At 40.3% G+C, this 26627-nt stretch overlaps 1 protein-coding gene and 1 long non-coding RNA gene across 4 annotated transcripts; one reads left to right on the forward strand and one right to left on the reverse strand.

The window, feature by feature from the left end:
• Nucleotides 1-61: 61 nt before the first annotated feature.
• Nucleotides 62-26555, reverse strand: LOC147136374 (vang-like protein 1). 2 transcript variants are annotated; one of them, XM_086051456.1, is made up of 10 exons: nucleotides 26344-26555; nucleotides 18466-18699; nucleotides 17416-17587; nucleotides 9908-10336; nucleotides 8654-8829; nucleotides 6817-6950; nucleotides 6500-6535; nucleotides 3758-3908; nucleotides 2644-2878; nucleotides 62-1347 (listed from the first exon to the last, which is right to left on the reverse strand). In XM_086051456.1, the coding sequence occupies exons 2-10, from the start codon at nucleotides 18525-18527 to the stop codon at nucleotides 1087-1089; spliced, it is 1656 nt and encodes a 551-aa protein (XP_085907582.1). In that variant the 5' UTR covers nucleotides 18528-18699; nucleotides 26344-26555; the 3' UTR covers nucleotides 62-1086. The 2 variants fall into 2 exon arrangements, with proteins under 2 accessions (XP_085907582.1, XP_085907581.1); XM_086051455.1 differs by lacking the exon at nucleotides 6500-6535.
• LOC147136375 (uncharacterized) lies at nucleotides 6500-17777 on the forward strand. 2 transcript variants are annotated; one of them, XR_015089532.1, is made up of 2 exons: nucleotides 6500-10342; nucleotides 17433-17777. It is a non-coding gene; the product is annotated as an uncharacterized LOC147136375 (long non-coding RNA). The 2 variants fall into 2 exon arrangements; XR_015089533.1 differs by having other exon boundaries at nucleotides 6500-6980.
• Nucleotides 26556-26627: the final 72 nt, after the last annotated feature.

Below are 26627 nucleotides of genomic sequence, written 5' to 3' on the forward strand. Positions count from 1 at the left end.
AATTTCTACAAATAAAAGCCTTGTATAGGAAAATGATTTTAAAAAATGTAATGCTCAAAAATATCAGTACAAATGCTTTTTATTTAGCTTATTTTTTTAACAAATGCAACTTGGACACAGCTTCTGTGACGAAGTTCAGTAGTACAAAAGAGGCTTCATAACAAATGCATAACTCACACATACAGTACACACACACATACACAATTTGTGATAAGTGTTAAAGTCAAGACAAAGTATGTACGGTCATCAACATTAAAAAAACGACTAAACTACATCAGTGACAACAGGACATGACAGTGAAATGCCAATATTAAATTTAAAAACAACTTTTCCTTGCACGTTAACATCGTTTGGCGTGCAGTTTGTCAAAGTGGTCAATAGGGAGCAGCAGTGAGACGCTCATGCTGACTACTGTGATCCAAACAGCGCACGATTGGATTAGATCCATAAAACATATGGTAAAAAAATAAAAAATAAATTAAAAAAAATAAAACCTTTTTTTGTTTGCATTTTAATGTTCCCTGTTCACTGACTATTCATTCACTGTATAATGTTAAGTCTCATGCTGCTGAGAAGTGTTGTAATACTTTTGGATATAAAAATGTCATTAAAAAACAGAATAGAACACACTCAGATATATGAAACATCGACTGTGGTTATTCCAGTGTTTGATATCATATACAAATTCACAATCTTTGCCTGCAGAAAGCAAACAAATCAAAGTTAAAATCCAAGCAATGCACAATTTTAATATAAAAGGTATGCAGGGAATAATGCACATTCACGTATAAATACTGTACATACTGTAAACCAACTGCTAATTCAAAACCAGCAGTCGGGTTTTTGTTATTTTTCCACCCACGCGTTTGTCGAATGTCTCCCATAAAAACAATTTTTGTAATCACATTCGTCCACATGCAAACAACAATGAGTCTTTTAGTGCATACAGGATGTCAAGATAGAAAATCCAGGTATCTTCCTGTCAGATTATGTAAGCAAAAGATGAACCAAAAAAAAAAAAATACAACAGCCTTTTTGAGAAGGTAAATGCAGTACTGTAATTGTAAGAGTCCAAGCAAACGGCTGTTACACCGAAGTTTCCGACTGGAGCAGAAGCACGAACTTGTGCGATTTGGGGTCGACGTACTCCTCACTCACTCGGATGTACGGGATGCTCTTGGCGGTGACGGCGAGATTGAAGTCGAGGCACCTGAGCACAAAGTCGCTGCCGTCCTTGACGCCGCTCGTTACCGACGCCTCGCTCACCAGCGTCCACTGGTCGGCCATCCAGCGCTCGGGGCCGTACTGCAGGGTGGGGCCAGGAGACAGGTACGTCTCCAGGAAGGCCTGGTGACATGGAACCAGACAAAACATACACTTTTACGTCGTTTTTTTGTAGCCATGGTGTCAATATGTGACTATTATGTTTGGAGTTTCAGCAGGGTACAGTGATCAAAAGAGCGGGCAGGGCAAAGGAGATGGTTTCACCATGGAGCCGATGTCGCATCTGTCTGTCGTTGATTAACGGCCAGCTTGAGGCGCTAGAATGTTGTGACCCACCTTGGCCCTATCTATTTCATTGAATTAGAGCTACTGCGCATTACTTTTATAACTTTTAACAAAAGCCAGTGGGTAAAGATACATACTGTATGTCACCCCAGACTGGAAATATGTTATCAATGGAATAAATTTAATTTTTTTTTTTTCTTTTAAACCCAAAAACTATTGATTAAGTGGGTACAATTTGCGAATATGCGTTTTCCAATATCCCCTCCACCCCAAAAAAGTTTTTAAAAAAATTTTTTAAAAATCCACCAGAAATTTAATTCACAGGTGCCGAACCAAAAATCTAAGTGTCCACTATTGGTTGATATATTGGTTAATGGCCAATATATTGGATCTCGGCTGGTAACCTCCCCCAGTATGGACCCCCCCCTATTTAAACAAATTGCTTAAACCATCCATCTATTCCAAACTGCTTATCCTCACAAGGGTCGCAGCAGGTACCTTGACAGCATCAACAGCGGAGGGGGTGCATAGGGTGTGGTGGTAGACGATTTTTTTCACTATAGGTACCAAATTTTGGGGCGAGCCAAAATTCCAAAGTAAAAAAAGTAATAAAATCATAAAAATACAGTATACATATCCATACCTATACATTTTTAAAATGCAGTACAATTACAATTATTTGAAACCTTGACAGAGTCAACTGCCTTTGCCCCCCCAGGTTTGAGAGCCAGTCACCCCATAAACCAAATTTTTGAGCGCACCAAATTTTGATTAAAAGAGAATAGTAATAAATAAATAATGACAAAAAACATATGTCTTCAATCAATAGTATAGCTTTGAATAACTGTACCAGGCACCTTGACAACTCAACTGTCGCCCTCCCCCAGGGGGTGGGGGTCGTGCAACTGTGGTACCAAATTTTGGGGGCAGCAAATCTAGAAGAAGATAACGATTGTAAAAATATTTTTGAAAACGCTTAAGCAGTGAGTATATAAAAACAATTAACTTTAGCAGCATAGTAAACAGAGGGTGGTCATCATACCCCTAATAGAGGCCCTACTTTGGTACCTGGTCCCTACTAAGGAGAGCCAGCAACGACATAAGGAGAATAAAAACCAAGAAACAAAACTTTACCTTGGGGCTCATGTTATTGATGAGACAGAAGGCCAAGTGCTTCTGGATACTCTCCATGCTGTGACACTGCTGCCTCCTGGTGGTGCGGAGGTACTTCTGCAGGGCGCGGGCCATTGAGGGGAAAATGGCCAGAGCCGCTTCCCGCACATCCATGATGTCTGAAGGCGTGGCGCGCTCGTCCTCTTTCTTCATGCGCCGCACGTGCGTAAAAGCCTCCTCCACCGCCACCACCAACCTGACCAAGGACGTGAATAGTTAATGAAGGGTGAAGAGTTAATTTTTTTCTATAAACGAGAATAATAGCACTCTATGATATTGTTCTCGATGAAAAACAGAGTACCGTATTTACCGGACTATGACTCGTGGTTTTTTTTCATAGTTTGGCCGTGGGGGCGACTTATGTGTGAAATTATTAACACATTAAGGAGGTGGCCCGGGAAAACACACACCTGGTACATCGTATCCCTTTCCTTTTCAAGGTCAGCAAACAATACACCAAACAACCACAGGAGGGCGTTCTAAGGCTGCATATAAACCTGCATTACATTTTGACTTCAACTCCAGTGCGACGTTATATGTTTTTTTCTTCTGTATTATGCATTTTATGGCTGGTGCGACTTGTACTCCGTAGCGACGTATAGTCTGGAAAAACGGTAATACCATAATAATACTAAATGTAAATAATTGAACAGCTTGTGCATCAGGATTTAATGCTTCAATTCAACTCATTGTGTTGCTCCTTCTGGTGTGCTCGCTTTGGCCACTGGGGGGAGTACAATACAGTCAAGCAGACACAATCAAATGTCACCATGACGCTTCGTGATTCAGTAAGCTGCAAACATATTAGTCATTTTTCGTAGACGATAAAGAATATTTGCCTCTGGGTATTGGGATAGTGTGTGTCTGCAGGTGTTGCTCCACCGTTTGTATTCAAATATCCGTTGCTTAAAGCAGGAATGTGTAACTGACCAAATTTAAATGTGGTTTAAAGCATGTGGGTGGGCTAAAACTACAAAATGTTTTTTTCTATAGTCTCACTTTATTATTTGTATTGAAAGTGAGTTCACTGCATTTCATGACAGACGTCCACAAGAAAACATTGTCTTTGGTTTACCTGGCTTTGCGTTTGCGTACTCGTCTCTCGTAGTCGGCCTCCTCGTAGTACAGCTCGTTATGGGCGCTATCTTTGCGTTTGGCGGCGGCTGCGATCATGGCCTGGGACTGGTTTCCATTAGCAGGCTGTGCGCCCGCCGCGCTCCCCGGAGCTGCGCTCAAAAAGAAGAGTGAGGACAAGGGCTGAATTGATGATATCACCTTGAGCCCGAGGAAGTGAGCGCTCGCAGATTAATGGGCCGTGGCTTCGTGTGGAGAACAAAGGAGAGTGTCGACCTTCACACTGATACATGAAAAAAAAAAAACTTCCGGTATGTAAGCCATTTGAAAACATGTATTTAGGAATTGATAACCTTGTCCAAGATGAACATTTAACAAGCCTAGACTGTAATTTTCTGGATTAACGTTTGTCTCTGTCATCGAAAATCATTCAGCGAATGAATTTAAATTAGAATTACTATATGATGTTATTGATGTATAGCTATTTATACATTAACATGAAATCAGAATGAAAAGTACCAGTAGAAGTAAAAATCCTAATAATTAAAAGTTAAGACATTAATATTAAATTCCGAATCGTGAAACCAAAACAATAGTTTGCATTCAAACATGAAGTACAAATTATTCAAATTTTACATTACAAGAAAATTACAGACATGTAAAACCACATCAAATGTAATGTCCCATCCATCCATTATCTGTACCGCTTCTCCTCACAAGGGTCGCGGGGCGTGCTGGAGCCTATCCCAGCTGTCTTTGGGCAGTAGGTGGGGGACACCCTGAACTGGTTGCCAGCCAATCGCAGGGCACACAGAGACAAACATCCGCACTCACAATCACACCTAGGGGCAATTTAGAGTATCCAATCAACTTACCATGCATGTTTTTGGAATGTGGGAGGAAACCGGAGTGCCCGGAGAAAACCCACGCAGGCACGGGGAGAACATGCAAACTCCACACAGGGAGGCCGGAGCCGGGATCGAACCCACGACCTCTGAACTGTGAGGCGGACGTGCTAACCAGTCGACCACCGTGCCGCCCCAAATGTAATGTTTTCCACACAAAATATATTTAAGCTGATATTGTCATTATTAATACATCAAAATTAAAATTGTAATTAATATGCTTTGACATATATTTCAAATAATTTTTACTTCAACTGCAAATTGCAGCATCTTAAATTACATGATATTAAATGCATAGTTTAATACATAACATATCTATTAAAGAATTATAATAATAATTAATATTAGTATAAATTAATTACGATTAAAATAGATACTTTTACACATTGAAATATATATCAAATTTAAATGATACATTTATTCAGAGAATTATAGCATCAAATATTTTTCTGCATGTTATGCATACCATTCATGTATTGATAAAACAATTAACTAATCAATTAATTTGTAAGTAATGAAAGATACATTTATTAGGAATTTACATTTAATGATTATACATATAATAATAGTAATTCATAAATAAAGTAATACTAATTTACAAAAATCTACAGTTCTTTTTTATTACATTACAATACTGTACATGTGATATGTATTTATTTTAGAAATATATCGAGTTCTATATTCAATCAATCACTTAATTACTATGAACAGAAATAAAAAGATGAATTGCTAATGTATACTGTATTTACATACAATATAGTAGTACGTTTGAATGATAGATTTCAAGGAAAAAAGGCCTCCCTCGATGCAAAAATCTTTTTAGGGACACGCAGATGAAAGATTCATGGTGGTGCACTTCATCCAATATGAAGACAGTTGTGTGACTGTGCAGCTTTGCACGACATGAGCTCATGCAGTGGAGCAGCGGAGCTCATCATTAGGAGGGTGATAAGTACACCAGCATGTTTGGGGGATGGGGTAGAAGCGGGGGAAAATCTGTAGCATAAAATCGGAATCATTAACTTGATTTGCATGTGTGTGAAAGCACATTCGTGCAGGTGAGAAAGAGGGTAAATGCAACAAAAAAGAAAAAAAAAAAAGAAGGTAAAAAATGGGAAACGAGAGGAGCTGAAGTGGGAGTATGTGAGGAATGAGCGCTTCTCTGATGAATTATTTAAGGCTTCAGATCCCGCCACCCCCTAGAGGCCTTTCTGTTGAAAAGGGGGGAGGGCCGACGAGGACGCCGATCTTGGATGCGAGCATCACGAAAGCCTTGTGCATTTGTGGGGTGATAGCCAACAGTGCAGCATCTCTTAACTACAGGTGGTGACACAAATTAGCACCATACCGAGAAACCGGTACATTTTTTTGAGGCCGATTTCGATATGAGGAAGAAAAATAAAATCTGATAATTGAATCATTGGCAGATTAATTACAAAAATATATAATGAATAAAATAACTTATTTTTGTTGCCTTAATGCTAGCAACAATATGAATTGCAGGCACTATTAACTTTAACTTTACAACAGACGTGAAAATCGGCAAAAATCGGCTGATTTTTGCAGACTTTTTGGGGCGAGGGGGATGTTTCAATGTCATTATCTTTGTCTTATTTTGTAATGTGATGATGTGTAAAAAAGAAAAAAAATCAGATTTAAAAAGAGCTAGCATCGGACGGTTAATCGATCCGGCCATAACACAAATATCAAATTGTGATCGTGTTAGTGTAATCATTATGTCAAGCACAAAAGCTTTCTGAGTGATCTATGCTGCCGCTTCCTGTGCTTTGTAAAGTGCCTTGCAAGGGAAGGGAGGAGCTTTACAGTGCGATACTTACTCTCCTGCAGCAACCTTCTCAGTCTCCTTCTCAAAGCTGCTTACAGAAGAAGTGGACAAGGAGAGCACAAGATCACAACTAAAAATTTTAATTGCGTTTAAAACGTTGCACTTGACGGTGTCCTGGTGGATAGCATTTCTGCTAAAGTTCTGAGGTTAAGCGTTTGAATCTTGGCTGGTAATGGTATTATGATGACAGTCGCAGCCTTGAAAACTCGGTGAGAGTTTCTCCTGTATGACGTAACGACAAGAGCCGACCAGAGCAAATCAAAATGCTCACGTTTTGTTTTTTTTTTATTATGAATGAGCCGTGCCTACCGTCGACGTTGTAGACTTTTAATCCGGCCAGGTGCTTGGCGGCGCGGTGCTTGGAGGCCGAGAGGAGCGCCGGGTTGTGGAGCGGGAAATCTCGGTAGTAATACTCCAAGACGGTCAGGGCTGCGTTCTGAATGCTGCGGGACACAAAAGAGACACAGGTGCTGGTGATTCACACCGTAAAACGTAACGACTTCTGTCAATGGTCCCTGCTTACTGCCCCACTACTCATGTGTTTTAATGCTTAGGATGGCCTTGGACTCACCTCTGAATCACTTAATGAATCATTAGGGACCATCGCCTTTAGTTCTTAAAGTAGAAATAACATGTCGTGAGTCGCTTTTGTCAATGTACCCCAAGAGGTACAGCACAATTTCTAGAAGGCAGAGCGTTGGGCCGGCACTCCAGAGACCCAACTATTTGTATACAAATGAAAAAATACATTTTCCACAATGCGCCCTTTCAAGTCTTCATTTTGGATAATTGTATGCTTCCAACTTTGGGGAAGACCCATTCGTTTCTGTTCTGTACTGTACTGTATATATAAAGGCATCTGAGTACCAATACCTTTACTCATATATCCCTCTTTTCCCCTCTTTTATTGTCTCCCACTCATGATGCATCCACACACTTGATCAGATGAGAAACGAAACTCTGTGTGGGAATAATTATTGATATAATCATTCGAATCATTTGATGATCATACATTTGCTGCTCATGACGCTTTCATAAACTAACCGCGAGGAGGTCAGGTGAAGTCACGCTAACGATTGCTAATATGAAGGCGATTGCTGAAATTTCCTGCCACATTGTTGATTTCTCTACTCATGTCTTACCACACACGTATTGAGTAATTTTCCACCCACATGCAGACACATAGACAGACAAGAACAAGACGTTCCAATTGCTCTTTTGCTCACCCCGTCCTTTAGAATTGGAACGCCCATGTATGTAGGGATGTGAGAATAAAAAGAAGGGAGACGGAGAGACTTTTTTTTTAGAACGCCTGTAAGAATTGTATTGTACGGTTCTTCTCTGTTCTCCTTGCAAGCATAAAATTCAAAGAGAGTGTCTTCATCTCCTTATTTTGTCTGGTTTTCATAAATGTCTATCTGATGAACCTGACACTCTGACAGCTGTGTTCACGCAACTCCCTCTAGAATATCCCGCCCGAGGCAAACTAGACAAGGACGCTGACTGACTCGGTTACTAGTTATGCCACTTTCATCTCTCTGATATGGGCCTCCAAGTACACACACGATATGGGCAAAGGTATTGGGACACCTGGCCTTTATGCTTTACACAAGTGTAAATAGAGGAACATATTGAAGTAGAAGTAGTAGTGGAATGTAGAGAATGGCTCGCAATCTGTTAATGGGCATGAGGTCCAGTTCTTTCATACCAAAGTCCTACACTTTACAAAAACCCCAAAATATTTACAAGTTAGCATCATTTATCTGTAAAGTGCTGCAAATTTAGTAACAACCAGACTCAATATCTAGGCTAAATCCCACTTTGAAGGACCCTTGGAAATGGCTAAATTGACCCAAAAATGGTTGCTTCAAACCAAGATGGCAGACTTCCCGTGTGCTTTCAGGAATGGCGTTTTCAGACTTTTTTGTGCCTCTACTCTTGAGAGAGAAGCTTGCCCAAATTCTATGTTGGCTAAGAGGAACTAGCTTCTGGGGCTAAACTCCTTCTGAATGTACAATTCCACCATGCTGCAAAATTTGGTGAGTTGTAAAGTAAGGGAAAGACCTCACAATGGCAAAGAGGGCCTTCACAGCTAAACATAGCCCTGGACGGTTAAAAGCACACTTCCGTCGGAGCTTCGATGTACCTGAGCTGTCCAATGTTGTAGTGACGCGTCTCTCCGTCGGTGGACCGGATGACGCACACGCTGTAGCACGGTCGCAGGTGGCGGAGCTCCAACAGCACCACCGCCAGGTAGTGCACAAAGAGTTGGGAGTCCACCAGAGACACGGCGAACTGGACCACGCCGTGGTAGTCCTCATCCTGTAATGGAGCACAGGACATATTTAACCACGCCATTCAAATCAAATAGAAAGTGCTGATGACGGATTCCTGTAACTATACATGTAATTATGGTGACTCCACTAGAACAACTTGATGTAGGTAGGGCGCACTCATTCATTGTGGAAATTTACCACAACATGAGATAATGACGTGGTGCTCATTGTTTAGCATAAGTGTGACAGCTGCCAAAATATTTGTCAGAAAACCATGTGGTGTATACCGCGTTCCACTTCAACACAACTCAGCTCAAGTCAACAAGGAAGTTTCTCTGGGGTTTCATGGTACCATCCAAGATGGGTACCACTAGCAAAGAAGAAAACTGCAATGCTAATAAGCATTGAAAAGGAAACATTGCTCTGTAAAATTTGGCAAAAGTAACAACTATAATCTGACGACAATTAAACACCTCCAAGGCACATAAAGTCTTTTTTCAGGGTAATTTGTGTTATAAAACCTTTGGCAGATACAAGCCGTTGTTAGGCCAGTTTTTGCTTTGATTCGCAAGCAAAGATATGTGATATAAGCGCTGTGCGGTGGCAGTCAACTCAACTCACTTGACAGCAAGCCAAAGTTTGCCAGATAGTGAACAATTCTTCAAAAAGGAGGCTTCAAGATGTTTACGGTCAGACTAAATATGACACAAAGACAAGTACACTTTGTGTATTTCAAACAAACACAGTAAGTCCGTTTAGCTTAAAGCGGAAGTCAACCCAAACATATTTTTGTCAAGAATATGTTCCCAACAGGCCCACAAGTTGAAACACGGCATTCTGATTCATTTTGCATTTGTGGAATATAAATCAAGCAGCAAAATGCACTCGTTTTTAGCCATCTCTGGGGCGGCCATTTTGTCTTCTGTCGACTGAAAATGACATCACAACTGCTCGCAACGACCAATCACGGCTCAGATTCAGAAAACAGGTCAGCCGCGATTCCACAAACTTATTCCACAAACGCAATATTTATCACAATGCCCTGTTTCAACTAGTGGGCTTGCATAGAACATATTCTTATAAAAAATATATATTTGGATTGACTTCCACAATATTGCGTTCACCTGTGCGTCGAGGATCCTGACACCGTAGAAAAGCCAGTAGGACATGGTGAGCAGTAGTGTGAGCGTGGTGAGGAAGGCCCGGCACGCGCACACTCTCGGCAGGCTGGCGCGGGCTGGCCGCAGAAACAGTGCCCAGATGGCCGTGAGGAGCATGAGGAGCTTGAAAGAGAGGGACAGGAAGAGACCCTCGCAGGCGGCGCCGCAAGGCTGCAATCTTTCGGGCCACATTATTACAGGGAGGAGTAGGAAGACCAGCGGGGTGGCCAGCACCAGCAGACCCCCACACAGGCCCACAGCTAAGGGGAGGTAGCGGCGGAAGCCTCGGGTCCGGTCCTGTATGCCCTTGCCCAAGCCAACCACTTCCTCCTGGGAAATGCTTAGCTCGGAGGTGCCAGTCACTGCGGTGGTGGTTTCCCCCCAGTTGTCATCCTAGAGGTGAGCGAGACATCTTCATTTGAGTATTTCAAACATCTTTGCTGTGAAATTCTGACCTGAAGGGCTCATTTTTGCATTTTAGATTCCAGTATTCCACAACTCTTTGCGGAGGATAGGGACCGAGCTCTTCCTCGAAATGCAAAATGCCACAAGATGGCAGCAAAGCACTACATGAAGCCCTTCAACTCACGCCTTAAAAGGGAAGTCAACCCAAACATATTTTTTTTTCAAGAATATGTTCCCAGCAGGCCCACTAGTTGAAACGCGGTATTCTGATTAATTTTGCGTTTGTGGAATATTAGTTAAGCAGCAAAATGCATTCGTTTTTAGCCATCTCTGGAGGCGGCCATTTTGTCTTCTGTCGACTGAAAATAACATCACAGCTGCTCACAACGACCGATCGCGGCTGACCTGTTTTCTGAATCTGAGCCGTGATTGGTCATTGTGAGCAGTTGTGATGTCATTTTCGGTCGACAGAAGTGGAAAAATGGCCGCCACCAGAGATGGCGAAAAACTATTGGATTAACACTTATTCCACAAACGCAATATTGATCAGAATGCCCTGTTTCAACTAATGGGCTTGCCTAGAACATATTCTTGAAAAAAAATGTTGGCGTTGACTTCCACTTTAAGTCACATAATCACAAAGTACTTAAATCCGAAAGATTAACGGTTAAATTGCATTGGCCTTTAAAAAAAGATGGGGGCGGGTTGGGGGCTTGGACAAGAGCAGAAGATTCTTGAGAGAATGACCACCTGTAAGGCATAAACAATAAATACATTTTCAAATTTCGTCACACTGGCTCCAATAAAAAAAAAAATCTGGATGTTAATAAAACCCAACTTGCTTTTACAATCTTGATGACATTTGACTGAGGTATAATTGCGTAAATAGTCATTTGTTGCAAAGCAAAAATCCAACTTAAAAAAAATACATTTTTCAGAATTATTTATCTCCTTCCATTATTCTGTCTTAAATGTGTTTTCGCACGTGTATTTAGAACTGATTTCACTCTCTCCTACTATCACCAGACATTTTGGGCCTTCATAATATGAAGTCTTCAAACATGCTTTGAAGTAATGTAGGGCGGCATGCACACAGGAGGACGCACAGGCTGACATAACTTACAACAACGTACACAAATAGATCAACTCTTCCCTCACCTGTCACAATATATTAGAGTCACATTCTTCTTCGTCTTCATCATCTTATCATATCTGCACCACAAACACTTTTCGATTGTCACTCTTCTCATTAGCTATTCGCTGTCTCGTCAGTGTGAAGAAGCGCTGAATAATTCACTCAACACGTGAGCACATGAGAAAAGCAAGATATGATTGGGTGTCCATTTTGAGTGTGTACTATAAGAGCACTGCAAAATGTTGCTTGAAAGTCTTGAAAGTCCTCCATTTAGGTCCATGCTTAATGAATTCCTCGATGGTGCAGCAAATGGGGGCAGGGAGAAGCGGAGATTTCATGCATGAATGTGAAGGTCGACTACTGCATGCGTGTCTCTTTTAATGCTCATTTCATTCCCTCAGACGTAGTGTTTTAAACAATGCATCCTACAAGGGTAGAGTGGTTGTCTCCTCCCAAGCCTTGTGACCATGTGTCCTTGAGCAAGATAGTGAACCCCCAGTTTCTCCTGATGCTGCGCCATCAGAAGGTGAATGCGAATCAGTGTGAAGCGCTTTGAGTGCGTTTAATAGGTGGGAAAGCTACGCTAGACAAGTGAAAGACCAAGACCATTTACAAATGCACAGAAGAAGCATACAATCTACTGATGTGTGTATGTTACCATGGAAACCAAGATGCCTATAAACTGGCTGCTAAAAGGTAGTATCCTATCACGGCGAATTGGCTAGACAGCGATAGACACAAAAGGATGTGGAGCTTTAAAATGACATTCAGGCGAGGATGGGCATTGACATCCAAAAAGGGAGCACATTCATATCGAAGGCCAAGATGAGAACAACATAATGATGTTGCTGTATCATATTGCAGTACTTGCAGTACAACATAATACCAGATTTTAGGGCTGCACAATATTGGAAAAAAATGACATTGCGATTTTTGGGGGGTTTGCGATATATATTGCGATATTAAAAATAGAAGAATTTGCACCAGATGACTTGAATATATTTGTTTGGGAATAATTTGGTTAACTCACCATGACATTGTATTCATATAATATGGTTTAATCCAGACTAAGGATTTCTGTAAAAAAAAAGGGATCACAGAGGCCATGTCTCTGTAACATAATAAATTATTTAACATTGTATTTCACACTTCAAAGTAAACAGCAGCAAAATATTAAACATATTTTAAACAAAAAAAATAAATAATAGAGCAGGTGCACTAGTCCCTCGAGTCATTTACAAAAAAGAGAAGAAAATAAAAAACCTCGAAAGCTGAAGCAGAGTTATAAACATCTTTAAACTAAACTATAAAACATAAAAAAATTAAAAAGGAGGTGTACTAGCGCCTGAGTTGTTTACAAAAATATAACATAAAGATAAAAAAAAAAAAAGTTTGTGAAACTGCAGCAAAGTTGTAAACAAATTAGAACAAAAATATTAAAAATTCAATCAATATTCCATATCATGTCATTAACAATTATATTGTAATATATTATAATTCATTGAAATTATACCATATCGTACCATTTATAATACAACAATTTGTAGTGGGCATAAAAATATTACGATACTCAATCATGCCTATCGGCTGATTACCGGTTTGACTGCTTACCATGGTTTTAAAAAGTCAAGGTTTCAATAACCGCTAATACTGGCTGTCACCGGTAATGAGCTCTTTTATTCTTTTTTGAGGGGACGACTAAACATGGCACAATATGATTGGCTGCTTGAAGAGTCAAATAAATGCGCCACCTCTTTGAAGTTCTTTGCATCCAATTAACTTTTTTTCTCCTTCTCTTGAGCAGAGCAGCTGGAGGGAGGGAGCAAGATGAAACATACATTGCAAAACATGGATGCCTTTTTGCTCTAATAATGTGCACTGTCCTGAAAAAAAAAGAAAAATTGTGCCAATGGGTACTAGTTAGCCCCATGGACAACATGAGTAGCCTACGGGTCTGTTCCTAAAATAGCCCGCCAGTGATGGGACACTGTGATTTACTAAGAAGAATTAAAATAGAAAAAGAACGTTAACATTAATTTATTGTAACTTAACATGGTACCATTTCTTCTTTACCAAATATTATTGTTATTTTTTAAATAAAGTAGATTGTGTTCAGTGGAAAAAAATGCTGTTTTTATTTACCCAAATATATATATTTTTTAAAAAGAGGTCATTTTAGAGCAGTGACTTGAATATTGCTATACCGCGATATTTTTGCTCACGTTTATCATACCGTCAGATTCTAATATCGGCCGATGCCTACCACTGATGATGCAATATTCAGCAGTACAGATATTGTACCATATCGATTATGTGTCACAATGACAACATACCACATATGACACAATACTTTGTTGTAGCAGACTGTAAATACAGTATATCAAGACACAAAATCGTGTAATTCATAATGCAATACTTTTCAGTATCGATATTGTATCACGATACCGTATCATAACACAACAGACTTTGCTGTAAAAATAATACATCACAATACCAAATCAATTCATGAATACTTTAAAGTTTGCTGTATCAGCGTCAGACTGGAGCAATCAATCCACAAGCTTTTCTCAACCAAAGTGGTCTCAAAAACAAGCGTTCATGTGACCAGGTCATGAAGCTGCTAAACAATAACCCTCTGACAGAGCTAATACACTGCCGCCATTAACTCTCCGAGGATTAATCCTCAAGATTATCGCTGCACTAATCAGGCCGCCGGATCGCTACGCTAATGCAAAGAGTGGACAGAAAGGCTCAAGAAGGAATTACTACAGTGTCAGACCCAGTCCGATACTGCACTATGGCCACTTGCATACATTCACAAACACAAGCCATAAGCCTCACTGGTGACCTTAGAGGTTAACGCGGTATCAGTCACCGCACCTGTCAGACAAAAGGCCTTCTATAGTTATTGTACATTTTGTTGTGGTGACACGACAGGCCCATAGAGGAACTCGTGGTACACCATTTTTACAGTATATTTATATATGTCATCATAGCAATGCAATGTGTGGAGTGGTGCCTTGAGATATGAGTTTGATTCATTCTGTGCCCACAATTGCAACTCAAAACACCTTTGCCGATTGAAATGAACAGAGATGCCTTAAATCGTTCCAGAATCCCCCCAAAACATTTTTTGATGCAGGCCCACTTGTTGAAACAAGGTATTCGGATTAATATTGCGTTTGTGGAATATGAGTTAAGCAGCTCAGGGGGCGGCCATTTTGTCATTTCTGTCGACTGAAGATGACATCACAGTTGCTCAGGGCTCAGATAATAACCAATCATGGCTCAGCTTCAGAAAATGGTGAGCTGTGATTGGTCGAGTGGATTTTGCTGCTTACCTCATATTCCACAAATGCAATAATAATCAGAATTCCTTGTTTCAACAAGTGGGCCTGCATAGAATAAATTCTTGAAAAAAATGTTGCGTTGACTTCCACTTTAATGACAACAAACTTTCCTGCATCAATTTTATTACAATACCATACAATATTCGATTATTAATACAATACTTTACTGTATTGATCTTAATTCACAACATCATATCATCAATGATACAATAATTTGCTGAATCATGTTACATCCAAGCCCCCCATCTTAATATTTTATATCCCTCCATCCATTGTCCAAACCGCTTATCCCCACGAGGGTTGCAGGCGTGCTGGAACCTACCGCTATCCCCCTTATACCTCCGCACTGTGAGGCGGACATGCTAAACAGTCGACCACCGTGCCGCACCAATAGTTTATATAGTACATGCAAATAAGCAAGGCATGAGAGTCCCCAGTCAAAAAGGGATTACCGTATGTGCTTTCAATTTAGTTGGAGCCCGCGCTGCCAGGAAACCCAATCTGCTGCCCTCTGGCATCAAGTCACAACATCCAAGGCTCACAAAGCAGCAAGAGACCAGAGCGCTGCTGGCCTCGCGTCAGTGACGCGCGTGTGAACATGGCAGATTATTCCTATCAGCTTTCCTCAAAGTGCCGAAAACTGATCTAAGGCAGTAAGAATGTGTGACTCCCTCTTTACACGGGAGCTCCTTACGTGAGCTCTAATGCGAAGAAACGGTGAACAACCTGCCGAAGGTGATGGAAGACCTGTCAGGCACATATTACCTTACAATTCAGACAAAGAACGGAAGCTACGAGCTGGCTATGGCTATGAGTCACATGACATCCTGGAATGTGTGTTTTGTCTTGGAGGAGGCAGGAGTAGGAAAAATAGGTCGTGTCCTGGAATTCTTCACAAAGTCTGGATGGATATATTATTATCTCACTGATACACCTGCACTATCTCCATCCAGCTATTTGATGCATGTCCTATGCATTAGAGAGGCATTAATATAACAGTACGCTTATTATTGTGATAGGACTTTAAACGGTTTCATTCTGAGAGCTATTTCTAATATTATGACCCCCCCCCCAGTTAGCTAAATAATGTAACCAAAACATTACAAATAGCTCTCAGTATGATGCAGTGCTGTTCAACAACACTTAGAATACAACAAGAATAAACATTTAGTCCAATGACTACATCTCTGACAGCAACAATCGAAATAAATTCATGACTCATCCATCTGTGAAACAGCTATTGTACTGAATATCACTGTGTAGATGTTCCTAATATTGTGGCCAAACACACACCAATTTAATTTTATTGAATTATGAGCATAGAAAGGTTATGAGATATATATAAAACTGTGAAAAACGGAGATTGGCTCTACCCCTCAAAAAGCAAAAAATTGAAACACACAAACAGGTGAATATATATATATATATATATATATATATATATATATATATATATATATATATATATATATATATATATATATATATATATATATATATATATATATATTTTCCAATATTTTCAATTTTTTGCTTTTTGCTATATATAAAAAACTGTGAAAAACGGAGATTGGCTCTACCCCTCAAAAAGCAAAAAATTGAAACACACAAACAGGTGAATATATATATATATATATATATATATATATATATATATGTTTTCCAATATTTTCAATTTTTTGCTTTTTGAGGGGTAGAGCCAATCTCCGTTTTTCACCGAAAACACTAATTGGAGGTTTTCTCAACATTTTGGATTAAAAAGAATTAAATTTAAAAAATCCCAATGCACTTCCACGGTCGTCAATTATATGCCAATTTTCGCTATTTGTGGCCCTATCCTCTTTATTTTCTTTTTCAACAATGAATAAAATACAATAATTCAATAATATACCGTACTATAATATAACATATCAACAAATAAAGGATTAGTTTAAAATGATGAATGGATGAATTCTGCTTATTAAACATAAAGTCAAAGCCCCAAAAAGCCCGATGAAGGCGCCGAGCAGCACTCACGACACAAACAAACAAAAAATAACTGCAGGCTGGCCCTTCTTAAGCGTCACTAATTACCACTTTAAATCTCATTTGTTTCCTCAGCCCAGACGCTGGGTGACAACCTTTGTGATGACAACAACACTGCGGGCAAGAACTCATGCATGATACCCTTTAAATAAAACTCACAAAGAAAATCCTGTTTTTCCCCAATGGTGTGAATAAGCTTGTTACGCAGACGCTGGTTATATTGCGTCACTTGTTATACTGTAACTGCCTTGTCATCTAAGATACACAGACTCATTGCGATGGTCATTTTTGTTTTGGACGTTTCCTCCATGTACGGGTATTTTTTGTACACAGTGAAATCACAACATCGCAAACCGTGCATAGAAAATAACAATCTGTCTATATATGGTTCAAATATATGGTGGTTCTAATATACGGGTCAAGCTGCGCAAGAGCAACAATAATCCTCCGTGATCCCTTGACACTATTGTATATGTTACTGAAATGTTGAACTGGATTAAGTAAGCATTGTGATTAAAGAACTCCCATGCACACTTTGATGCACTTTTGTCTAATACCTGGCCATCTTCGCCAGGATCCGCCCCTGGCAAGGGCTCTCCCGGCAGGGGCTCGCCATTGTGCACTGGCGAATCCTGGGAGGACGTCTCCGGGGGATTGATGATGACCGACTTTTCAGAGCGGCTGCTGTCTTTACTGCCACAGGCCTTGTGACGTTCGCGGCCTCTCTCGCTGGATGGAGGACGAAAAAGATGGTGTGAGGTCAAGGGAACGTCAGCGCTCTCACCCGCCATAATACTGAGATTTTGGACATTCAAAAAAACATTTTTTTTGGTTGGATGTAAATTCGTTTTTTTCCCCACATATTTATTTCACATTTTTGCTTAAAATACTTCAAATAAATCATTTAGCAACAATATTACATGACAGCTGTGGACATGAGAAGGAATTATGATAGGGTTTGATGCATATTGGTTTTTGACCTTGCCACTGGATTGGGGACATTTTCAAGCAAAAAGCTTATTCGATTCACTCAATATGTCAGGACAGAATTACAAAATAATTACAGACATGGGTTGCGCTCATCAAGTCATTTTATATGATGTATGAATCGATGTGGTTTGTTACATATATAAATATTTTTTGATCTTTTGGATAGTATCAAGCACACATGTGTTATTCATTGCAATCTATATTTAGGGACAGAAATCCTACAAAACAGACATGAAACACTCTCATCAAGTCCTATCATCGTGATGACTCGTGGTTAGTTGCAAATTTATTTTTCACCTGTGGTCAAAGCCAAATGTCACCAAAACAAATTGAGCTGTGTGGCTATCTAAAAAAATGGAAAACAGGATTCAGGAATTTTAAAAAACATTTCAAAAAATAGGAATTGACTATGGCAATATATTCATTTCATCTTGCAGGGGGACGTCAAGATTAAACTCAAATAGTTCTCTCATTAGCATTTCAGACCGAGCTCATCAGTCGCCGAGCTGTGACGACCCAAAATCACATGACTGTCTGTCTACCGCCTCCCGCACTTGACCAACTCATCAAAGCGATTGGGAGGCCCAAATAAACAAAAGAACCGACAGGAAACTCACCCGTGCCGGTTTGATCTCCCCGAGCGGCTGGAGTAGCCCGAGTGGGTCGACTCGGTGTCCATTCTAGTGACGTTCACGGGGTCACTTTCTCTGTGTGGAGGAAGGGGGTGAAACGTTTGGCGGCGGTCCTCGGGAGGACCAGGAGGTTGCTATGGAAACAGGCCTATAAAAGACCTCAGGAATCCACAGCCAATGACTACAACCTTGTACAACTTCTTTGGCAACCGACCTGACCTGAAACACGGACACACACACATGGACACACACACACACGCACACGCCCACAACAGCACCATCAAAACTGGTACAATAAAACAAGCTACATTTGCACAGCTATATTTCCTTATCCTAATCGCATAATTGCTCAAGTCATTTTTAGCTTACCATCACAATATCAATCCAATAATTTGCTTAGAACTTTGTTTTTTCTTTGTCTGTGTAGATTTTGAGTCATAATGGTCATGCACTGCAAGAAAATGAAACATCGAATGAGTTTTAAAAAAATGAAGCAATCTGTCACCCCCCTTAATTAAGATTAAACTCATGTAAATAATAACATTTAGTGCAACCTGACTTTTTTAACTTCTTGTTAACTAGTTACTTAGAGGGAAGTCAACCCAAATATATTTTTTCAAGAATATGATCTATGCAAGCCCACTAGTTGAAACAAGGCATTCTGATACATATTGCGTTTGTGGAATTAGAGTTAATCCAGCCGTTTTTAGCCATCTCAGGGGGCGGCCATTTTGTTACTTCTGTCAACTGAAAATGACATCACAACTGTTCAGGGCTCAGGTAACGACCAATCACGGCTGACCTGTTTTCTGCAGCTGAGCCGTGATTGGTCGTTACCTGAGCCCGACGCAACTTTGATGTCATTTTCAGTCGACAGAAGTGACAAAATGGCTGCCCCCTGAGATGGCTAAAAAGGTTTGGATTTTGCTGCTTAACTCATATCCCACAAACGCAATATTAATCAGAATGCTGTGCTTCAACTAGTGGGCCTGCTGGGAACATATTCTTGAAAAAAATATGTTTGGGTTGATTTCCACTTTAGAAGAAAATAATTGTCCCAAACCCTGGTTTCAAACCTAAATTTGAACCACCAACTTAAAACCCTACCCTTCATTTGAAGCCTTAACAATGACTTGAAACCTTAACCCTGACAAGAAACCTGAATTAATTAATTAATAATTTAATTTGAAACCCTCTCATTATCCTCAATCCCTATGTTTTGAAATCCCAATTTGGAACCTTCAGTCAAAATCATACACCTAATTTGAAACCCTAGACCAAATATGAAACTATAACATCGGCTTGAAACCCCAATTTGAACTTCAACTTGAAACCTTAACGCTGGTTTAGAAATCCTAATTTCAAACCCTAACTCAAAACTTCACTTCTTCCTTGAAATCCTCACAATATTTTGAAACAATAACCTGGTTTGAAATCCTAATCCAAAATTAACCATAACCCAAGATTAAAATCCATACACTTGCTGTAGTTCAAACCCTAATACAGGCGTGAAACCAGTCCGTAACTTCACACCGTCACCCTAATTGTCCAAATAAGTGTCAAGCAAAACAGCCATTGAAGTCCAAATCATCACATTGTGCAGTTGTACGTAATGGTAGCGATGGTAAGTGCATTACAGGAAAGCTCCTACAGCATTTACATTACAATCTTAATTCTGACTTGTCAACACAAAGGAAGTAGGTAAATACGATTTAAATTAGAACCCCCCCTCCCAAAAAGGCACAGATGTTTGACTGCAGCAGGCACGAGGTTCAAGTGTGCGTTTAATGACACTCATGTTTTATTCATCTCATGCGGACGGACACACAGTCATTTCTAATGATCTGTCCAGACTCGTCCAGGCCTCCCTTTCCATTTGCGTACATGCTGATGCCCCGCTGCTTGGCCATCCACGACTGTTCATTACGCTGTCTCTCCGCCGTTGTCATAGCAACTGCCCATCTATCACCATTACAAGCCCAGTCTTGTATGTAGGAAATTCTTCTCGATACAATTTGCTCACAAATGATTGATGATCATCATCTCTGTTTGGATATGCTCCTTCCCATTAAGTGGCTGTCTTATTTTGCTTGCATTCAAAATGATTCAAGTAATTATTTTGAAAAAGCAGACTCGTCTTCTTTTGTAGATTGTGCAGCAGCGGCGACTCATGAATTTATGGTACCTGGGCCTTCAATGGAGTTCCAATTTTAATCCACATCTTAATCCCAATACCAATATCATGTTGTAATTGTGGAAAATATCAATATTAATATATGATACAAAAACTCAATATAACAGCACGCAACTGTCCCATGTAAATCTGGAGCAGATCTGGATAATCAATCAATATTTATCTAATACCATGACAAAAACGACATCATAGTCACCAGAGATGATGTTTATTAAATGTATTAATGTGTGCAGATCGATAGTTGTTTTTTGCTTGTCAAACTTGTTTTATACTGAACAACCAATCATAGGGCAGGAAAAAGTTGACATTGTGATCTAGCTAGCTGACCCTCTGAGATTAATTTGAAATCTGAGAAACAGTCCCATTGCTAGTATAGGTTAAGAAGTTACATCGGCCAGCACTACAGATTCTGAAGGCTCTGGGAAGATTAAATGGCAAAAAGTAGTCTGAAATCTGATTGGATGAAAGATGTAACATCCACATACACATATCGCAGTGCAGCCAAGAGAAACAATGAAATGAAGAGAATAGAACTGAATTAGAAATCGTATGCGGTGCCATTTCATTACATTTAGTGTCTATGTCTCATCTGGGCTGACATCTGGAGCATCCACTGTTGCCGTGGCAACGCCGGAAGCAGGGGAGCCCCAATTAAGCAATAACAATCAATCAAACTGAGAGATGTGCAAGATCGACTTGTTTGCGCGCATGCGAGCGGGGGCTGAATGTGTTACAGCATGCACAATGGCCACGCATCGCACCCTCGCGGGTGCTGACCTCTGGGCCAGAGGAAGTAGAATGTGGGCCAAGGAAGAGGTGGCGTTGAAGCAGGCCAAGTGGAAAAAATGGCCGCCACAGGGGAAGAAAAACTATCGCTTACAAACTGACAGATTAATTAATAATAATGACATTGGGACTCCTGATGCACTTTCCGGTCTCTGAATGTCAAATCTCTCTCTCTCTATCTCTCTCTCCCTCTCTCTCTCTTCCCCCCCCAAAAAAACAACAGCCCTAGAATGCTAGTTTTCCTTTGAGACATTTACAATAGTACACAGCATGATGTCCGGTGATGCATGAGTGCGGATGTGTGCGGTCGAGTGCGCCGGGAAGAGAGTGAGGAGCGAGAAAGTGACACTAATGTAAAACAAACACTCATTAGTGCGTTTATTGAGCGGCTGAGGAGCTGCCGTCGCCATGCATGAGCACATCCACTCGTCAGGCGGCCTTCCAAAAGACAAAATGCACATTATTTGTGTAGTACTGTACAAGTATTATGCGCGACAAGGTCCAGATTTGTCTCTCTGAGCTATGATTTGGTGCAGTGATTCTCAACCAGTGTACTGTAACATACTAGTGTGCCATGAGAGATCATCAGGTGCGCCGTGGGAAATCATACAATGTCAATTAGTCTGGCAAAAAATATATATTTTCTAATATTTATTTATTTATGCCAACCATGTGTAGTAACAGGCAAAACAATAAATTGTGCTTCCACTAGATGACAGAGGGCACATAATGACACCGTAGCCACTTTTTGTGAATCGTTTTGCTAAGTGGTGCGCCGTGATATTTCTTTCTGATATGAAATACGTGCATTGGCTCAATAAAGATTGAGAAACACTGATTTAGTGGATACATTTTACATGGACAGCAATAATTCTGACACTAAGCCATGTGAACAGCATTTACCATAACCGCATTCAACAATAAGCAGATTAGCACCAGTGCAGTATTCCAATGTTAGCATTAGATGTACAGTGGGACCGCTAATGCAAAACTAAAACAATTTTTCCCATAGGAGATAATGGAAATAATCTGTTCCAGGGTCTAAAAGACAGCATGTAATTTTACACACCTTAATTCTTGACTCGCCTGATTTAAGGCATGCAGTATGAGCGACTGAGCGACTGTATACCGTGCAGCATTTTCTGCTGGGTCAATGGCAATCCGACTTTTGTAACCCGACTATAGCTAGCTAACTAGCGTCTTCAACTTTCGCTGGCAGAGCAAAAATAAGCAAGCCCCCATAAACACTTTTCCTCATGGAGACAGCAATTCATACGCTACACTGTGTGTATGTGGAACATGGACTGCCAGGGGGAAAATGTAGTAGATGAGAGACGAATAAAAAGAGACGCAATTTAATAAAAACGTGCATGCAAGGAGACAGTTCAAATCCGACTTGACGGCTACTTTCTAAGAAGGTTCTGACTATTTCTCCTTCGGGGATGAACACATGAACAAGCAGTTCTCATCCGCTTCATGCAACTGGTGAACCCCCCCCCCAACCACAGACATCTTCCTTCGTCTCACAGCAAATTGATAATACAATATCAGAGAAACGAAGAGAGAGAAACAAGGCCCACTTTTTATCGTCATACTAAAACAACAGATTATTAGAGGTTATAATTAACATGGAATACATTTTATGCATACAAAGAAATATATTTTTATAACATGGACACATGAAAAGCACAACTAGTGCTAACTTCATCGAGCAATTAAGTATGTGCTGCTTTTCGGAAGCTAACGCTATTAGCTATCGGTGATCTGTGCATCCGACCAAACTCTCTGCTTACTTTTTCCTTCAATCTGATAGCAGGAGTGAGGTTGTTAAATTTCAGCAGAAACTCCAGGGACACAAGTATTTGTATACAAGCAATTAAAAAAATCAAGTTTGCGTAATATGCCCTCTTTAAAGAATATTTTAACATGTTTAACTCTCATACAAGTGTACTAATACATTACCAACTGTAAAGCATCCATTCATCCATTTTTTTAAAGCATTTGTCCTCATTAGAGTGACAGGCGAGGTGAAGCTTATCCTAGTTGACTTTTGCAGAAGAGATGGAGCGCAACCATGGACAGACGCTAGCCCATCACAGGGCACATATACACCAAAAGCACATCACACTCATGTTGACACCGATGGACAATTGAGAGTTGTCAAAGAAGCAAAAAAATTTGTGTCAAGGAACCTTATAATTAAACTACGTCTGACGACGTGTCTTAAAACAACACTTGACTATGTTTATAAATTCAGACGTACCGGCGGATAAAATCGTGAAGCGTGCTGAGTCTCTACTCTCCTTAATTCTCACCCACTTCCTCTCTTTGTGGCAAACTGCTTCTTCCTTGACAATCGGGCCATGTTTTAGTAGGTTCATTAACGTAATGTGGTACAATGTACTGATTGTGAAGCCTCATATCTTGAAAGAGGGTCGCAGCTTCCCGTTGCGTTCAGTGGCTCAATGTGCAGGTGTGAGTGAGATTTTGTTGTTGTTGTTGTGATGTGATGATCCAGTCCAGTTTCGATCGGACACGTTACGTGATGAGATTTTTGGAATGACAAAATTTTGGGGACAACAAGCAAACGCCAGTAAGGAAGGTCAGAACCGAGATTCGACCCCTAGTGGGGCAGACTTCCAAATAGGACACCGGGCCTCATTACAAAACGGCAACAAACAAACAAGACAATAAACCACGCTACCTTATATTTGATAACAAGTGCTGACATATGCTGCATGTTGATGCTGGAGTTTTGTATTTTGGGGATAAATGATGCAAAGACGCCAAAGAAAAAAGCACAAGAGGTGCGGCGTCAAATCTGTGTTCACATGTGATACCATGCATGAATGTTGCTCAAACGTTTTTTTTAACACACGCAGCAAGGGGAGAACATGTAAACACCACAGAGGAAAACACCAACTTGTGTTTATGTGGCAGCAACACTAACCAGGTGCAATGCTGTGCCTCCCTATATGTAACGACATAAGAACTGAAACAGGGTTCTTTAACTCCAGTCACGTTTGGCCTCCAAACAGTGCCAAGAGAGAGTCCAAGTCAGGTTTGGAATGTGAGATTTTTTTAATACAATTCCGGCACCTTAAATGACCCGGATCAGCTTCACACATCATCACATGCTGAGGCCTGGTTGCCATGGCACCTGTACACCACCCCGCCCCGCACCACAACCCCCATACTTATGAGCCCATGCGCTCTCTGCCTTCCTTCCTGTAGCTTTTATTACACTGGTCAACGGCAAATTTTAATCAGAGATGGCTTTATGTGTCCCTAAATGTATTTTTTACACTGATTTCAAAAATGTCTTTACTTTTCTTCGAGCACATCAAGTTATTGAGATATAGTCCTTTTTTTGGTTTTAATACAGATTTTTACCATGTATCGTAATTTATAGCTATGAAGTTTCAGGAAAAAAATTCCACCTTACACTTATTATTTTTACTATTATTATTATTATTATTATTATTATTATTATTATTATTATTATTTTGAAAACCTGATTTGTTGGAGAAAAAAATGAGGGCGATTCGGAATCAGCGCAAAAAAAATCCAACGACAAAAATGTATTTGCATCTCTGATTTAAAAGATATATATTATTATAATAATAATAATAATAATTATTATTATTATTATTATTATTATTATTTAATAAAATAACTACCAAAATATTGACTTCATAAGTAAAATTGCTTCTTCTTTTTTTAAGATAAATATCAGTTACTTATTTGATTATTTAGCCTAAACCAACTAACCTATTATTCAATACAATTAATGGAAAATAAAAAGTAAAATTAATTTATATTTCAAAAGGAATTAAAACGGTTGCTCTTTCGATTCGAGCTCACCTGCTCCTTAATTATTGAATTGAGCTGGCTGCATGTGGCCCGCGGGCCATACTTTGCCCACCATTGAATATAAACAATACAAAATTATAGATTTATGTACAAACGAATGCATTTTCCCCTCCATTTTTCCATACAGTCAGATTGCTACTAGGGTTGTTTGATACCAGTAAGAGTATTCACTCTTTGAGTACTCACCGATACCGAGTACCAATACCTCGAGTACTTTTGATATATATGACAAAAATTTGTGAGAAAAGACCTTTCTATCTGACGCAGATGATGATTCGCCGATGTGTCAAACTACCGTACTATAGCACCAACTACTGCAGAGAACAATGTCAGATTTTGTTTGCCTTCAGTGATTGGTATCGGTGGCTGGTATCGGCAGCCTCCATGAATATATCTTGAGATGTACCAGATATCTTAAAATAGGGGTGGTAACGGCACAGATATTGAAATAAAGTACATTGGATAGGGTGGGTGATGGGAGTGAGAGGTGATTGCATGGGGGGGGTCTATTCTCCAGTACATTACACCAGTGTGCACAATACTCCACACTTTATTTTAAACACCTGCAATACAAATTCTGTCAAGAGGCGGACAAATCACGCTGATCCGATTGACCATCCTGATCAATATCCCACGCGCGAAGCATGTGTGTTTGCATGCGTGGTGCATGCAAGTCGTGTAAAGCAAGGCTTCATCCAGCTGTGCACACGGAGGCACCCAGCCCTGTTCTTTTAGCCAGTGATGGGCTGCCCCGGCTATTCTATTATCACACATATACTACAATACCGTTCTAATCTTATAAATGTGTTTTTGTCCATTTAAAATGGCATTTTGCACGGGGTCATGTGATCAGAGTCCTGATTTCACGCGCGTTATCGTGTCGCAGGTAAAAACCACCCGTGGCCGCGTTCAACTTGAATAAATCGTGAACGCCTCGCGTGGATTACAAAAATCTTGAAGTGATGGGAGGATGACTGTTAATGTTGGTGACACGACGACGAAGCTCCTACCTTTCCTCCTCATCGTTCCTTAATCCGCGAAGGGGCGAAGACGCTTCCCTCCCTCAAGCGCGGCCATTGTGCTGACAGGAGAGCAAGGCACCATGGAAGAAGCTCCTCTCGCTCGCACACACACGCGGTGAATTCAATTAGGGCGACGTGCCTTTGTGCCGCCAGAGGGCGCACTTTTAAAGTGCTTCAGTTTACGGTAGCTGGACGTTGCCCAAAACGTATACGGAAGTCCATCTGCACTCATCGCCGTACTGCACATGCGTCACGCCAAAGCAATTTTTCTA

Source organism: Filicampus tigris, chromosome 14 (genome assembly GCF_054856515.1).
Source record: "Filicampus tigris isolate MCC_2025a chromosome 14, RoL_Ftig_1.0, whole genome shotgun sequence".
NCBI classification, from domain to species: Eukaryota; Metazoa; Chordata; class Actinopteri; order Syngnathiformes; family Syngnathidae; genus Filicampus; species Filicampus tigris.